The 17,458-nt window shown below is 30.6% G+C and overlaps 1 protein-coding gene across 1 annotated transcript in view; it reads left to right on the forward strand.

The window, feature by feature from the left end:
• Positions 1-17,458, forward strand: part of LOC142321048 (glutamate receptor ionotropic, delta-2-like) — a 96,087-nt gene that overhangs the window by 62,705 nt on the left and 15,924 nt on the right. The window contains exons 3-6 of the mRNA XM_075359056.1: positions 5,270-5,440; positions 7,344-7,610; positions 11,979-12,180; positions 14,351-14,562. Coding sequence (XP_075215171.1) covers positions 5,270-5,440; positions 7,344-7,610; positions 11,979-12,180; positions 14,351-14,562 — 852 coding nt within the window. The remainder of the gene's footprint in view (positions 1-5,269; positions 5,441-7,343; positions 7,611-11,978; positions 12,181-14,350; positions 14,563-17,458) is intronic.

Raw genomic sequence — 17,458 nt, forward strand, 5'->3', positions numbered from 1 at the left:
ATTACTGTTAATCCTGATGAAGTTTTAGATATTATGGTGAAAAAAAATCAACGAGTAGCTTTCTAATAATTCATAACTTTTATTGGAGTGTAAATGTGTGAGTGCGAAGTATAAATGTGCATTATGAAAAAAAATGATATAATAACATTATGATTTTTATTTGCATAGTAAATGATGTATTAAATCTAAGAATTTTTTTTTTGTCTTCAGTAATTTGACTGGTTTGATGCAGCTCTCCAAGATTCCCTATCTAGTGCTAGTCGTTTCATTTCAGTATACCCTCTACATCCTACATCCCTAACAATTTGTTTTACATATTCCAAACGTGGCCTGCCTACACAATTTTTCCCTTCTACCTGTCCTTCCAAAATTAAAGCGACTATTCCAGGATGCCTTAGTATGTGGCCTATAAGTCTGTCTCTTCTTTTAACTATATTTTTCCAAATGCTTCTTTCTTCATCTATTTGCCGCAATACCTCCTCATTTGTCACTTTATCCACCCATCTGATTTTTAACATTCTCCTATAGCACCACATTTCAAAAGCCTCTAACCTTTTTTTCTCAGATACTCCGATTGTCCAAGTTTCACTTCCATATAAAGCGACACTCCAAACATACACTTTCAAAAATCTTTTCCTGACATTTAAATTAATTTTTGATGTAAACAACTTATATTTCTTACTGAAGGCTCGTTTAGCTTGTGCTATTCGGCATTTTATATCGCTCCTGCTTCGTCCATCTTTAGTAATTCTACTTCCCAAATAACAAAATTCTTCTACCTCCATAATCTTTTCTCCTCCTATTTTCACATTCAGTGGTCCATCTTTGTTATTTCTACTACATTTCATTACTTTTGTTTTGTTCTTGTTTATTTTCATGCGATAGTTCTTGCGTAGGACTTCATCTATGCCGTTCATTGTTTCTTCTAAATCCTTTTTATTCTCGGCTAGAATTACTATATCATCAGCAAATCGTAGCATCTTTATCTTTTCACCTTGTACTGTTACTCCGAATCTAAATTGTTCTTTAACATCATTAACTGCTAGTTCCATGTAAAGATTAAAAAGTAACGGAGATAGAGAACATCCTTGTCGGACTCCCTTTCTTATTATGGCTTCTTTCTTATGTTCTTCAATTGCTACTGTTGCTGTTTGGTTCCTGTACATGTTAGCAATTGTTCTTCTATCTCTGTATTTGAACCCTAATTTTTTTAAAATGCTGAACATTTTATTCCAGTCTACGTTATCGAATGCCTTTTCTAGGTCTATAAACGCCAAGTATGTTGGTTTGTTTTTCTTTAATCTTCCTTCTACTATTAATCTGAGGCCTAAAATTGCTTCCCTTGTCCCTATACTTTTCCTGAAACCAAATTGGTCTTCTCCTAACACTTCCTCCACTCTCCTCTCAATTCTTCTGTATAGAATTCTAGTTAAGATTTTTGATGCATGACTAGTTAAACTAATTGTTCTGTATTCTTCACATTTATCTGCCCCTGATTTCTTTGGTATCATTACTATAACACTTTTTTTGAAGTCTGACGGAAATTCCCCTTTTTCATAAATATTACACACCAGTTTGTATAATCTATCAATCGCCTCCTCCCCTGCACTGCGCAGTAATTCTACAGGTATTCCGTCTATTCCAGGAGCCTTTCTGCCATTTAAATCTTTTAATGCTCTCTTAAATTCAGATCTCAGTATTGTTTCTCCCATTTCATCCTCCTCAACTTCCTCTTCTTCCTCTATAAAACCATTTTCTAATTCATTTCCTCCGTATAACTCTTCAATATATTCCACCCATCTATCGACTTTACCTTTCGTATTATATATAGGTGTACCATCTTTGTTTAACACATTATTAGATTTTAATTTATGTACCCCAAAATTTTCCTTAACTTTCCTGTATGCTCCGTCTGTTTTACCAATATTCATTTCTCTTTCCACTTCTGAACACTTTTCTTTAATCCACTCTTCTTTCGCCAGTTTGCACTTCCTGTTTATAGCATTTCTTAATTGCCGATAGTTCCTTTTACTTTCTTCATCACTAGCATTCTTATATTTTCTACGTTCATCCATCAGCTGCAATATATCATCTGAAACCCAAGGTTTTCTACCAGTTCTCTTTATTCCGCCTAAGTTTGCTTCTGCTGATTTAAGAATTTCCTTTTTAACATTCTCCCATTCTTCTTCTACATTTTCTACCTTATCTTTTTTACTCAGACCTCTTGCGATGTCCTCCTCAAAAATCTTCTTCACCTCCTCTTCCTCAAGCTTCTCTAAATTCCACCGATTCATCTGACACCTTTTCTTCAGGTTTTTAAACCTCAATCTACATTTCATTATCACCAAATTATGGTCGCTATCAATGTCTGCTCCAGGGTAAGTTTTGCAGTCAACGAGTTGATTTCTAAATCTTTGCTTAACCATGATATAATCTATCTGATACCTTGCAGTATCGCCTGGCTTTTTCCAAGTGTATATTCTTCTATTATGATTTTTAAATTGGGTGTTGGCAATTACTAAATTATACTTCGTGCAAAACTCTATAAGTCGGTCCCCTCTTTCATTCCTTTTGCCCAGCCCGTATTCACCCACTATATTTCCTTCCTTGCCTTTTCCAATGCTTGCATTCCAATCTCCAACTATTATTAAATTTTCATCTCCTTTTACGTGTTTAATTGCTTCATCAATCTCTTCGTATACACATTCTACCTCATCATCATCATGGGCGCTTGTAGGCATATAGACGTTAACAATCGTTGTCGGTTTAGGTTTTGAATTTATCCTTATTACTATGACTCTATCGCTATGCGTCTTGAAATACTCCACTCTCCTCCCTATTTTCTTGTTCATCACGAAACCTACTCCTGCCTGCCCATTATTTGACGCTGAGTTAATTACTCTAAAGTCACCCGACCAAAAGTCGCCTTCCTCTTCCCACCGAACCTCACTAATTCCTACTATATCCACGTTTACCCTATCCATTTCCCTTTTTAAATTCTCTAGCCTACCAACCTTTTTTAAGCTTCTAACATTCCACGCTCCGACACATAGAATGTTATTTTTTAGTTTTCTGGTGACCCCTTCCTTAGTAGTCTCCACCGGATCTCCGGGTGGGGACTATTTTACCTCCGGAATATTTTACCAAGGAAGGCGCTTCCATTATTGTTATGTGAAAATGCAGAGAGCCACATTTTCTTGGAAAAAAAAAACAGCTGACAGCTGTAGTTTTCTATTGCTTTCAGATGCGCAGTACTCAGAGGATTGAGTGATGTTGATATGGCCGTTTAAGTCATTGTGACTTACGCCCCTAACAACTACTGAAAGAGCTGCTGCCCTCTTTCAGGAATCATTCCTTAGTCTGGCTCTCAACAGATACCTCTCCGATATGGTTGCACCTTCGGTCCAGCTACTCTGTATCCCTGAGCACTCAAGCCCCCTCACCAACGGCAAGGTCTCATGATTCATAGAGGAGGGAAAATTTAATTAAATTTTAAAAATGCAGGGCTATTGACAAAAGAATCTTAATTGAAAAAAGAACACCTGGCAAATGTATGTTTTTTCAACATGAGAATGGACTACTTTGGTACAGGTATGAATAAAGTAAAAACCGTTTTCCAGTGATCATCCTTTCGCCAGGTATTAAGGATGGAGAAAAGCTTCTTGACTTACTTTTAGACATAGCTGAGCTGTGTATGTCACTATGAAGCTGTCAGTGTGTTGAAAAATTATGTTACAAAGCACAAAGCTGAAACTGAAAATGATATATTGTTTTATACTCAGAATTATTTGTTTTGTAATGATAATTTTCTGAAGAAGAATTCAATTATGCTCTGAGAAAAAGAACAAACACTATCAATTGTATAGACAACATCTGATATGAAATGATCAGAATGCTAGATGTCTTTGCAAGGAAGAAAATATTACAGCTCTTTAACAAAATTTGAATTTCTGGTATATATCCATGGTTATGGATAACAGTGATTATAGTCCCTACTCTAAAAAAATGAAAACTCCCGTGGGCATATCATCTCATCTCATTCGCTTACTTGTGCACTAGAAAAGATTTTGAATATATGATGAATTATTGATTCATGTAGTTGCTTGAAAAAGAATGGATTTCACCCCAATAGATGGGGTATCAAAAGTTTCATTCTATCACAGACTAGATGATTAATATTGAAAATGCAATTTTAAATATTTTCGTGACAAATAAACACTGCATTTCTATCATCCTTGATTTAAAAAAAGCCTTTAACATTATAAGGCATGTTAAAACAGTTGTAAGACTGGGGAATAAGAAGAAACTATCAAGTATCATTAAAGTTATTTGGATGAAAAACTGTTTGTGTTAGAATTACAAACCAATATTTGTCACTCAGGAAGTTGGAAAATGGTATACCTCAAGGATCACTGATTAGCAGTCACTGATTTGTTCACAATCATAGCAAACAATCTTATTACCACTGTACCATCTGACATTGGAAGAAGTTTATATGTGGATGACCTTGTGATTTTTACACCAGCAGTCAAACTGCAGTGATTAAACACAAGCTACGGATGTTAATTAACAACCTTGGCAAAGTAGCAAACATGAATGGATTCCATTTCTCAATTGAGAAAACATGTTGTGTGCACTTCACTAGGAAAAAATTGGGTTACAGAAGACCAGACTTGACAATGGATAATAGAATAATGGAATACAAAGAAAAGGTTTGTTTCTTAGGTCTCACATTGGACAGATACCTTTCATGGATGGCTCACAAAATGGACTACTGAAGTGTCAGAAAGCCCTAAATGCTATCAGGTGTCTGTCAAAGTTAAATTGGGGCTCTGATAAAGAAGTATTGTTGAGACTTTACGAATCATTGTCTCGGACAGATTATAGATAAATATTGTACAATATTTAACTGAGGATGATAAAAATAATAGTCTTTAAAAATAATAGTAGTCTTTTGCAGATAACAATGATGTTATTATTTTTATCACATAAATTTTAGTTTAGTCAGCATTGTTTATTGGTATACACTTTTAAAAATTATTTACTTCAATTTCTTTCCTTTCAGAACTAGAAACAATAATTTCATATTCATTCACTTACAGGAAAAATATGAATGTAACAAGTTTGATGTTTTGTTACATACAGTCAACACTCATTGATATACATATTTATTTATCAATCAGCCATTGGCCAGGACCAAACCTTTTAATATGTAAATAATAAAATATTATATTTGAATATATCAATAATTACACTTTTTTATTTACAGTATTGCGTTATGCTACTTTCCATTATCCTCCTTATTCTTTCTTGGAACCTCAAGCAGATGGTACGGAGTATAGAATTTTTAAGGAATTTTCACTTAAGTACAACTGTACATTGTCTTTACAAACCGATGATAATATGTGGGGAGAAATATTTGAAAACAAAAGTGGAAATGGTAAGAAAGGTTTATTAGGTTTATATAATAACAGGTGAATTAGCTGTCTTATTTATTATTAATATGGTCTATTGCTAACTGAATGTAAGTGAGGTAAAAGTTCTTATCCAGCTGCCTTACTTTGTTAAATGTGGGGATGAAATCCAAAAACTTACAGCTATATTTTTCAGTGAATAACTGATAGCTATTATTTCATTCAAGAATAACTGTTAGTAGACCCTGGTAGCCAGACTGGAGTCCATAAATGAAACCAAGTCAGGGGTATGAATTCAAAGTTGAGTTCACAAAGGGAACTAGGAATAAATTTCATTTGTGCGAAGAACATTTTTGGTGGTATGTTATTTATTCAATTGCCTCAAATTTATGAGACATTTATGCACAAATTGGCTCTAGAAATATAGAACTAGGTAAATGTAAAACTAGTGTAAATGTCTACAGAGGCATTTACATTAGTGGCATCCCAACAAGGTCTGCTTTATTACTATAAGATGTAAAAAGTTAGAGGGCGAAAGACAACTCCTGTTAAAGCTCATCAGGGATAGGAATGGGGTAGGTTGTGGTGACTGGAATCATCGCAAGGCGGGTGTCTTTTCCTAGGGGGTTGGAATGTTAAAAAGTTATTTTTGATAAGTTAATTAAACAATTTATGTTGCATTTAAAAATATTTACAATAAAGTGTTATTTTAAAATAAAACAGAATTGCCCAGTAGACTTGTTGTAATTTAACTGATGTTACAGAATAATGTACATAATTAAATAATCAGTGCATTTATATGTGTTGACTATTTGATTATTATACATTATATATAGTTGTATAGTCATCAAATAATCATTTTTGACATACTATTAACAATTTTTATCTATTTTTATGAAACTGCTATTTATGTAAAATATTCCTTAATAAAATAATATGAGGAATAAATTGGAATATTTAAAATTAAATTTATTAAATACCTTTAACATCATTGTTTTCTTTCATGACATTAAAGTTTGCCCTATTAATGTTTCTTTTTAAGAAACTGTAATAGGAACTAAGTAATGCTCTTTTAATAGTTTAAAGCAAATAGTACATAGCAGGAGATATATAATTCTTAGAGGTTACTAGAGGACAAATATATATATATATATTGGACAAACTCAAACCCACAAAGTAATTGTATTAATGATATGGTATCTTATTGCACTTTGTTCACAAACTGTATTTTTAATTGCAGAGTATGAGTCATCCATGGTTTAAACCATCATGTTTTCATATAGGTACATGTACTTACTTATATTTGGATTAGTCTTTTGGTGATCAGAGTTTGCATGTCGCTGTGGGACTGCTTTTTTAAATTAGCCACCCTACCATCGTCAAATAAAATAAATTAAGTCTAGAAATAAACAAGTAAGATTTTAAGATGTTAAAATAATAAGTACAAGAAGTAATAGGAAGAATTAGATGAGTCAAGAAGTTTTAAAGTTTATATTTCTATTCATACTAACTACAGTTTTACAAGATATATTTTCTTTTGATTAAATTTCTGTTGATATGATTTCAAAAAATTATTAAATTAGTTTTGCATAATTTTAAAACATTGTAAGAAATTTTTGAAGTGACCTGTTTTGGTATTCTTTGACATAATGAAGAGAATTTATAAGCTTAGAAAATATGCAATGAAAGTTATGTAGAGATAAAATTTTTATTGTAAAGTATTTTTCAGTAACGTTAGTTATACTAAAAATAAGTAGTGAAGTAACAATGAAATAGCTAATCACACAAGGGTTTTTCCATTTCGTTATTGATTGCTATGAATAAACTATCAGAATAAATAAATAAATTGTATTTCTGATAAAACCATATTTATCTTTTTCTTTTTTAACACATGTTTGAATTGCTATTTTTAGTTTACTTTATCTGTAGGTATTCTGGGAAATGTTTATGAAAGTAAAGCAGATGTTGGTTTTGGTGCACTGTATCTGTGGTACCATGAGTATCAGTTCCTCGATTATAGTGCGGTGTACATTCGCACTGGTGTTACATGTCTGGTACCAAGAGTTCAACAAGTCTCACCATTGCTGTTACCATTATTACCATTTGATGGTAAACTCTGGGCAATTGTTTTATCAACTCTCATCATTACTGCTATCTTTCTTTATTATGTAGCTAAAATTGCTAACCAGTTTTCAAGTAAGTAAAGTATTTCGTAATTTAATTTTTAATGTTTAAGTAATCAATCTTTTTTTTGTTCTTCAACTTCTGTTTGTTGAAGCAGATAAAATCCTTTTTATGCCCTATATATATATATATATATATATATAGATATATATATAAATCGGGCAGGTTTTATGTGTGTGTGTGTGTGTGTGTGTATATATATATATATATATACATATACACGAATTCTGTAAATAAAGTAATGAGAATAGTTATTTTTGGAAGCCAAAGTGGTAAAACTGTAAAGTTACTAGTAAACATATGATTATATGAGTAGCTGATTTGTATTAGGTATTAATATTTTTAATCTATTGTTGCCACGTGAGACGTAAACAAACTTTTCGTAAAACTAGTTTTTGTTATGCATTACAAAAATGAGTGATGTAAGTGAATTATGACCAACATAGTGCAATCAAGTTTTGTGTTAAACTCTGTGAGAATGCTACTGAAACTTTCTCAAAATTGAAAAGAATGTATGGAGATGACGCTCTGTCACAAGCCCAAGTTTTTAGGTGGTTTAAAGGATTTTCAGATGGCTAGGAATCAGTTGCAGATAATCCAAGCTCTGGAAGACTGTTAACATCAAAAAGTGATGAGTGACGACAATGTTGAGTGAATCATAGACTTGATACGGTATGACTGGCGATTAACTGTCGGAATGATAGCAGAACAATTGAATTTGAACCATACCACAGCCCATAAAATTTTGACAAATGAATTGGACATGAAAAAGCTTGTGCAAAATTAGTCCCAAAAGACCTCATTGTTGAACAGAAAAATAATAGGGTGGAAGTGTCACAATCTTCTAGAGTAAATTGAAACTAATCCTGATTTTCTAAAATTGTTATTACTGGTGATGAATCTTGGATATGAGTATTTGAGTACGATCCAGAAACAAAACGCCAGAGCAAGGAGTGGCATTTCAAACTCATCACGTCCCAAAAAAGCAAAATGAGCAAATCAAAACAATGGTAATTTGTTTCCTAGATAGTAATGGCACTGTCCATAAGGAGTTTTTGCCTACATAACAGACTGTACATCAATATGTTTATCAAGAAATTCTTAAAGACTGCGGAAACGTTGCCCATGTCAGATCAGCCATCAAAGACAACTGGATGTTGCATCATGACAATCCACCTTTTCACACTGCACTCTCAATTAATGAGTTTTTCGCAAAGAAAAAAATTCCTGTAGTTCCTCAACCACCTTATTCACCTGACTTGAGTCTCTGCTACTTTTTCCTGTTCTCGACTTTAAAAAATACCTCAAAGGACACCATTTTGGAACAGTAGAAAACATAAAAATCTATGTTACTGACCATCTGAAGGATATACCAGTTTCTGAGTTCCAACACTGCTATGAACAGTGAGAAAACCGTTTGAAGCATTACATGGCTTCCCAAGGAAACTATTTCGAAGGTGATAGAGTCAATGTATAATTGGATTTTAAATAAAAAAATTTTTCTGAACCAGTCTCATTACTTTATTATAGACCTTGTGTACAGTATGTGTGTGTGTGTATATATATATATATATATATATATATATATATATATATATATATACATGAGGTATACAGTGGAAGTAGCATCTAAAATGATTAGATAGATTTATGTTGTAATCTTCTCTTTTGATTGAATGTGTGGTAATAACTGAAAAAAAGAGTGTATAATATCCATTAATTATGAGACTTGGGTTATTTTATAATATTCGGCTGAGAGAAATGGGTAAACCACTTTATTAAAATGAGGAAAAATACAATACCTCATAAAAACTAAGGTATTGAAAGTAAAAAGAAATTAAAAATGTTCAATAATAAAGATGGTGAGACTTTACATATTTTTCTAGTTAGACATAGCAGCCTGTTCTAAAGTTCTTGGTTAAATCTTTAATTAATTAATTAGCTTCATAAACTAATCAGTTAGCTAAAATTAAGCTTTATAAGTACAAATTCTTTTTTTTTTTGTTAATCTGTTGTTCTCCATTCTTTTTTAATTGCGTTTAAAAGCCTAATCTTCTTTTTCTTATAGCGTCCATAATTTTTTATTAAACTGGTGAAAATTTCTTCATTTGTTCTTAAAATATTTTGACAATTTTACATGTAGGTCATAAAATATTTTTTTTTTATTTTCTTTTCTTATTTTTATTATTTTTCCAGTCTTAATCCTTTGACTGTCATCATTTTTGCAGCATATAAACATTCTCGTTTAATGGTTGTATTATAGTGTCTGAATTTTGGTTAAAGGAAAGGTTTTTTTTATTATATCTGTATTTTTTTGTCAGTTGAGAGGTTAGTTCCATTTCAGTTGATTTCATTTCTGAGTTGAATCTTTCCAGGGCGTAGGAAAGTCGTCAATATCTCCCAGATTTGAAATTAAAAATATATATATATGTTTAGCTTCATTATAATTGTTATTTTTTATTTATTTATTCTTCCTTCATTAATCAGTCTAGGAGCTGTAATTGTTTGCTTTTAAATACATTTGTATTTCTAAACTCTAAGTGATCTCTACCTAATTTTCACATAAACACATCGTGTTAAGCATCGTTACTACTGTCGTTTGTAATTTGAAAGCATGATATAATGATTTTTCAGATGTTTTTGTATTTAATTATATTTTTCTGGGTTTTGAGATCTGTAAGATGCCATCTGTTTTAAATCAACTTGAAAATCCTGCTTAATTATTAAAGAACGTCATCATTATTCCTATATTTTATTACATGATTACATTTATGATAAAATTTCAGATTTTATTTTAGTACTAAGCATTTGGACATTCTGCACAAAATTTTATGAGATAGACGAAACAATAGATGAAAAATTATCAGATCCTTTTCAGGAACTAATCCTAAAACCAGTTGATATGGATGCCAGTCCAGATTTTATAAATCAAAATGGTGTAGCTAACTGCAGCATCATTTGACTGATATGTAATGACAGTTGTTGTGTTTGTTATAGGACTCAAGTTCAAACACAAGCTAAGTTATAATTTCTTTGATCAGATTTTAACTTCCTTTGTATGATTATTAAGTATTGCAGTTCAGCTGACAGTATGTCTCTGAACTAGTCGAGGTTATTGTAAAAAATATTAACTGTGAAGTTATAATAATACTTTAAAAGTTATGACATAAAATTTTTAATTATTTATCATATAATTTCTAATTTCTATTAATAAATAACTCATCAGCTTTAAATCTGGAAGAATAAATTATATATATTCTGCTTATAAGATGTAGAGTTTTTACTATATCTTCTTGATCTGTGTAATTTTAGAGGTGATTCATAGTCACCTTAGAGATTATTCATGAATTACTTGATTTTTTATGTTTACCTTTATTCCACTTTTTGCCTTTAATATAATGATGTAGATATAAAATTTTTCACTTCGAAATTCCAAAACCCGCAATTATTTATTAAAGACAAATGAAAGTTATATAGTTTTTAAAGTATCTTCTCTCCATATAAATAGAAATAAATAAAATAATTATTGATAGAAAGAAATAGAAAATGAGAAAAATGAGGAAATTCTCCCAAATGTAAGGAATAAATATAATCAAATAAGAGATAAATTACTGTATACTGTGTTCAGATTTTATTGTACCTGTTTATAATTGCAGGAATAATCCTGCTATTCAACATATATAGTTTCTGTTCAACATAGTTTCTCCGATTTGATGAGCAGTTGGACTATATCATCGGAACAATCATTTTCCCCTCCATTAAATACTGATAACCTTCCACTAGTTAAATATGTTTTAAATATTGGTGTATTAAATCATTGGAAATCTGGTCAAATAATCTGCTCCATTCTTTCCATTAATATTTATGATATTAAATGTACGTACGTGACATTCCCAGTATAAATTTACTAAATATGGACTAAAAAATACAAATTTTAAACAAGTTGTTTTTTTTTTTTTTTTAATGTTTCTTACAGTATGATATGTTTTTGCTAATCATATCTACCTTACCAAAGATTAGGTATATAAGATGGCAAATTTTTAATTTTGTTATTTGTTTAAAATAAGAAAAGAAATTTTCTTAAAATAATTGATCGCTTTTATCCACTCTCTACAATTAAATTGATTTTTATTATCAATTAAATTTTCTTAACAATAAAAAAATCAGGGTGTGGGTGGATGTGATGCAAATAAATATAGGAGTAAACTTGTTAATCCTTTAAACAGTAAGTTTAAAGGATTTTTAAATAGGAATAGTTTAAAGGATCTTTGTTTAAATAAAAGTCTGGTTAAAAAGTTGCAGGTTTAAGCCATTTTCAGATGAACACATAATCATTAATTATGATAAAAATAACTTTCTCTAATATGTTTGCCTTTTCAGATAACTGGAGAGTAAGATTTCGAACAATGGCTGATTGTGTGTTAAGAGTAATTGGTATATTATTACTGCAAGTTCCTACAGCAAAAGGTGTTCAACAGCCTCCTTTACCTTTGCGCTATATTATAACGTGGCTGGAGGTTATGTTCTTGCTGATAGTTACTAGTTATCATAGCGGGCTTGCATCCAATCTAACTGTGCATAGGTTAGTATTCAGACTTGTTTAACATCATCTAATTATTCTTCATACCTGCTTTTTTTGTTAAAAGAACAAACTGGAAAACCTTTGGTTGTTCAATTAGAAAAGCTAATCCAAAATTATTTAAAATTTAACATCAGCTTGATGTAACTCATCAGCTGGGCCATCAGCTGACCTAATGAAACTAAAGACATCAATTTATACGCATACAGAATTTTTTAAGATGAATAACTAAAAAACTATCAATATTAGAAAAAAAAAGTCTGAAATGAAATTTTTGTTTTTTTTTCAAAGAATTTGAATCTGCAATAAAAAATATAGGTTCCTACTTAAAGAAATCAGGCTGACTTTGAAATTACCTTTATTTGTCCTTATCAAGGACAACATAGGTTGTGAATCTATTTCCTCCTTAAAATGGGAAAACTTTAATAGGAAATATTTTTTCTTAAAATGTCTAGTTTTTGAGATAGATGTGTCTCAATTTAAATGGACCACCCAATATATCCAAGAACTCAGCATAATAAAATGCAGGTTGTTATTTAATTACGCATTAAATAACATTTAATATAAGAAATAAAAAATCAAAACCACATTTATTATAAAAAATATAATGCTAATGTTGTTCATAAACAAGCAGTGATACAAAATCTTAAGAAAGAAGATTATTGTACAGTTTTCAAAATTATAAACAAAATATACAAGATTTCATAATGTAATAAACACAATAAATACAGCGATCTAAAGCTGGAATATATAAAATGAAGTGCTGTGACTACACTTGAATTTTATATTGGAGAAAGCGAGCGCCACCAATTTACACATTGACACAAAGGATATACAAACTGTACATATAACATTGGTATCAACCTCTGTAAATCAGTTTGTGAAAATGGGATAATGTGAAAATGGGATAATCATTCATCATAAGAAGAATAATTTACAAATATTATATAAAAGTTATGAACTCAACATACTAAGAATGTACAAAATTTAACATGAACTACATTTGTAATGAACAGACATAACATAAATCAATTGTACTGTTAAATAACACACCCACTTTAAGTCAAACAGCATTTACAGTAGTGTCATCTGCACTATCAGCAAGGAAGAGACCGATTTATAGTATTGAAAACATTTTCCAACATATTTCTTAGGATTTAGAAAAGGATGATTTTATTATTTTATTTAAGTATATTTTCATCTTGATATGTGTATCTTTAAATACTGGTTTGTGGATTACAGCAATTTTTATTGAATGTTTTATTTTTCTTGTTAGAAAAAAAAGAGAAGAGCAATAAATAATGTTAATAGAAATATTTTATCTGAAATAAACTAAACATTTGTTAATTGTTTTTTTTAATTTTTTTATTACAATTCAATAAAGCAGTGATTTTCATTGATAAAGTAAAAAATGTGTTGATAAAGAGTGCAGTGAAGAAACTTAAGGTATCCTAGAAAAGAAAGCAACTTGTGGCAAAACCTTGTAAAAAGAAATAAGTCAATGATCATGTATTGACGTCTACATTTAGTTAAGTTTATAAATGAATTTGTGTTGCTGGTATAAATTGTAAAGAAAGACAAAGATTAAAATATATGAAGGAAATTACAACTATACATGTAAGACGTCGTAAATACTTTGGGATCGAAACAGAAACAGAAATAGTTGGAGAACAGTATCAAGCAAATCAAGTGCTTGGTAAAAAAAAAAGAAAAAAAATACAAGAATATACATTATAAATGTTGTACTTATAGTGTATTTAATTGTAAGTAAATAAATTTATTTGAGGAGCTTTTGTATGCTTAGAAAAAATGAAAGTAAATAGATAAATTTATATAAAACCTGTACATAATACTGAACATAAAACATTTTTTATTTAATTTAATTTTTACCAGAACTAATTTCAAATCAGCTTTTTTTTATATTACTTATGTTAAATCATTTTGAGTATTTTCAGACTTTATAAGAAAACTTTTATTGTATAAGATCAATGTTTAATTGTTTCTGAGTTTTTATTACATTTAAGTGGACACGTATTTCCATTTAACATGGTTAAACAAATTCTTCTGTATGTTTGTGTTTAATTTTATTTCACTTTGTTGTACTGGCAAATATTTTTTTAAGATTATATAGCTCAAAAAACACGGAAATTTAACACAATTATTTCATTTCCAGATACGACAAACCGATTGAAACTGTTCAAGACTTAGTTGATAGTAGTTTACCCTGGGGAGCAAGGCATGCTGCTTGGATTTTTTCAATTCGTCTTACTCAAGAATCTAATACCAAAATATTGTTAAACAGATTTCAGCATCAAAGTTTTGAATATCTTAAAAAACATACTAAAACTGGAGATTTTGCTTTCGGTATTGAACGTCTACAAGGAGGTATATTTTTATTTTTAAAACTGATTTTTTATTTATTGCCTCAAACATACGACAATATTTTTTTTGATGACGATAAAGAAAAAAATCAAATCTTTGCCGAGATTGAATGAAGGTGCAACTGATATGTAGCTGAGATACTAACTACATCTCTAAGACCTCTGGCCATTCAGTGATATTTAGTACTTTTTAAATATATAAATTATAATATCAAATCATAAAATTAAGTTTGATTTGTTTTATAGATTAAACTTTGAAATTACATTTTACATAAGAAATTTGTATTAATAATATCTTTTTACCCTCTGTTGTATGATTCCTATGGAATTTCACTTTATAAAGATGTGAATCACACCCGGCACATAATAAAGATGTGCTGGATGTGGGTACCCATCAGGCACATTTAATATTTATCCTTTTTCTTTGTAGTTGTTCTCTAAATTGTCTAGATGGCAGCTAATAATTTATTGCTGAAGATGAGGAGATCTGTAATTTGTGTCCTTGATGCCAGTGGAACTAACCAGGTCTTATAGTGATTTTCTGTTACTACTTCATAATTACTCTTACTTAAAAGTAATGCTGTGTCAGTTAAAGTAAGGGCGTGAGTGTGTCAATATTTAAAGTAAAACAATTAAGATAAAGGGTTCATTCCATATTAAGGAGTAATGCAGAAACTAATTAAACCTCTCTCCCATTTTTATATATATATATATAAATCTGCAGTAGTGATGGTGGATAATTTATGTTATCTTGTTATATATTGAATTAAATTCAATCAAGTTCTTGATTTTGCATTAATATATCATAAATACAATAATGTAAATGCATTTACTGATGTGTAAATATAGTTGCATATAAAAATGTGTATTTATACACATTGTATATTATACACCGAGTCAAGCCAGAACCTGGACTCTTGGAGCTCAGTTCAGCCCAGGTGAATCCAGGAGCTAAGTCAGGGGCTCCACAGGACCAAGGACTCTACTCCATAGATGCAGAGCTTGCTTTGCTTGCCATTCCCAATTTGCCAGGGGACCTGCAGAGCTTGCTTTGGTCACCATTCTCATCTACCCAGTGGACTCCCGCACTGTACATTATTCTCATGTTTTTTATAATGATACTGATAAATAATAACTATAGTATTCAGGCTTTATAGAAACTTGAAAAAAAAACTAAATTACAAAATATAGAATAATAGTAACATGTAACTAAAGTACACACACCTTTTTTGGTGATGAAAAATTCATAACTTATTTCTTTGACATGGTGGCAGAAATATAATAATGAAGTAAAAGGATTAATCTATTTTTTTCCTTAATGAATACACAAGCTGGTTGTGTTTTTTAGTTTTTGATAATTAATTCTTATGCATTTTTTATTGCTGAATCTGAAAATAACCCTAATTTTTTTTACATCACATCAGGATTTTTCACAAATTGCAAATTTCAAAATTTGTAAAAAGTTGAAAAATTACAAAAATGTGCTACAATAAAATAGATATAAAATATATATATTTTTTGGTTATAAATTAATGTATTATATTCACTTTTTTGGCTTATACTATACATTCTTATAGTCTGAAGAGGAGAAAGGATGGTCATTGATCCCTTAATAAAATAAGCCTAATTTCTATTGTAGTATATTTTTAAATTAATTTATTTTTATTTATTAACTTTTATGAGGTACATCATACCTTTGGAAACCGCTCTCTCGCTTCACCTACCCTTAGTGATGAAGTATGTAAAATACTTACAGTTTTATTCTATGTGTCAAAGTTTCTTTGGATGACTTATACTCTGCTTGGCGCTTTCCTTCTACGTTCTCTATAGGGCTCATCTCTGTGTAACATCCAGCAATCGTCAATTATCACAGTAGTCCATTTTCTTTGATACCTCCTTTCCATTTCTTTCATGTCCTGATGAAATCTCTCACCCATTTCTTCGCTAACAGCACCCAGATTTTCAGGAAAATAGTCCACATGTGAATTTAGGAAGTGAACCTTCAAGCTCATTGAACAGCCTACATTTTTGTACTTCTGCAGGATGTTCTCAGTGGTTGATTTGAAGTTTGAATCCTTACTGCCCAGAAACATTTTTATTACTTCTTTAAAGCCTTTCCTCCAGACTTGTTTTTCTGCAACTTCCATTTGTTTCTCAAAATTACAATCTTTGGGAAGTTTTCTAATGTCAGGACCAGTAAAGACAACCTCTTTTATCTTGGCGGTTGATAAGACTGGAAATTTGTCACAGATGTATTTAAAACATTTACCTTCTTCAGGTAAGGCTTTGACAAATTGCTTCATCAAGCCTAAATTGATGTGCAGAGGTGAAAGGAAAACTTTATTTGGATCTATGAGCACTTTTCAGAGCACATTTGTGGTTCCAGGTTCTAATGAAGCTCTTTTTTGGCTAATCTTTATTATCCAATGATTTTCTCTGTCTCTGCTATCCCACTCACACAAAAAACAAGAAAACTTTGTGTACCCTCCTTGCTGTTCTAGGAGCATTGATATTATTTTGTGATTGTTACACATAATCCACTTATGATTGTCATATTTAATTTTATCGAGAACGAATTCCAAATTAATTGTTACCCTCTTTTAAGTGGACAGAAATTTCTATAGGTGTTGATGGATATGTATACCCATTGTGAAGAAGGACAACTTTGAGGCTTTTTTTGGACGAATCTATGAATAGTCTGCAAGCTGTACTTTTATACAGAATGTTAAATCACGTCAAAAGCCTACGTCCATTAGTGCAGAAAACCAATTCTCCTTCTGAAAAATGTGGATGAAAATCCTTTTTGTCTGTACTTGAACCAGGAAAATAAAGTGCCAGCAACTAGCACGTTCTTCTCTTTAAGCCTCGAACCAAGCAGTTCTGAATTTTCTTTGATCAGC

Source organism: Lycorma delicatula, chromosome 3 (genome assembly GCF_047948215.1).
Source record: "Lycorma delicatula isolate Av1 chromosome 3, ASM4794821v1, whole genome shotgun sequence".
NCBI classification, from domain to species: Eukaryota; Metazoa; Arthropoda; class Insecta; order Hemiptera; family Fulgoridae; genus Lycorma; species Lycorma delicatula.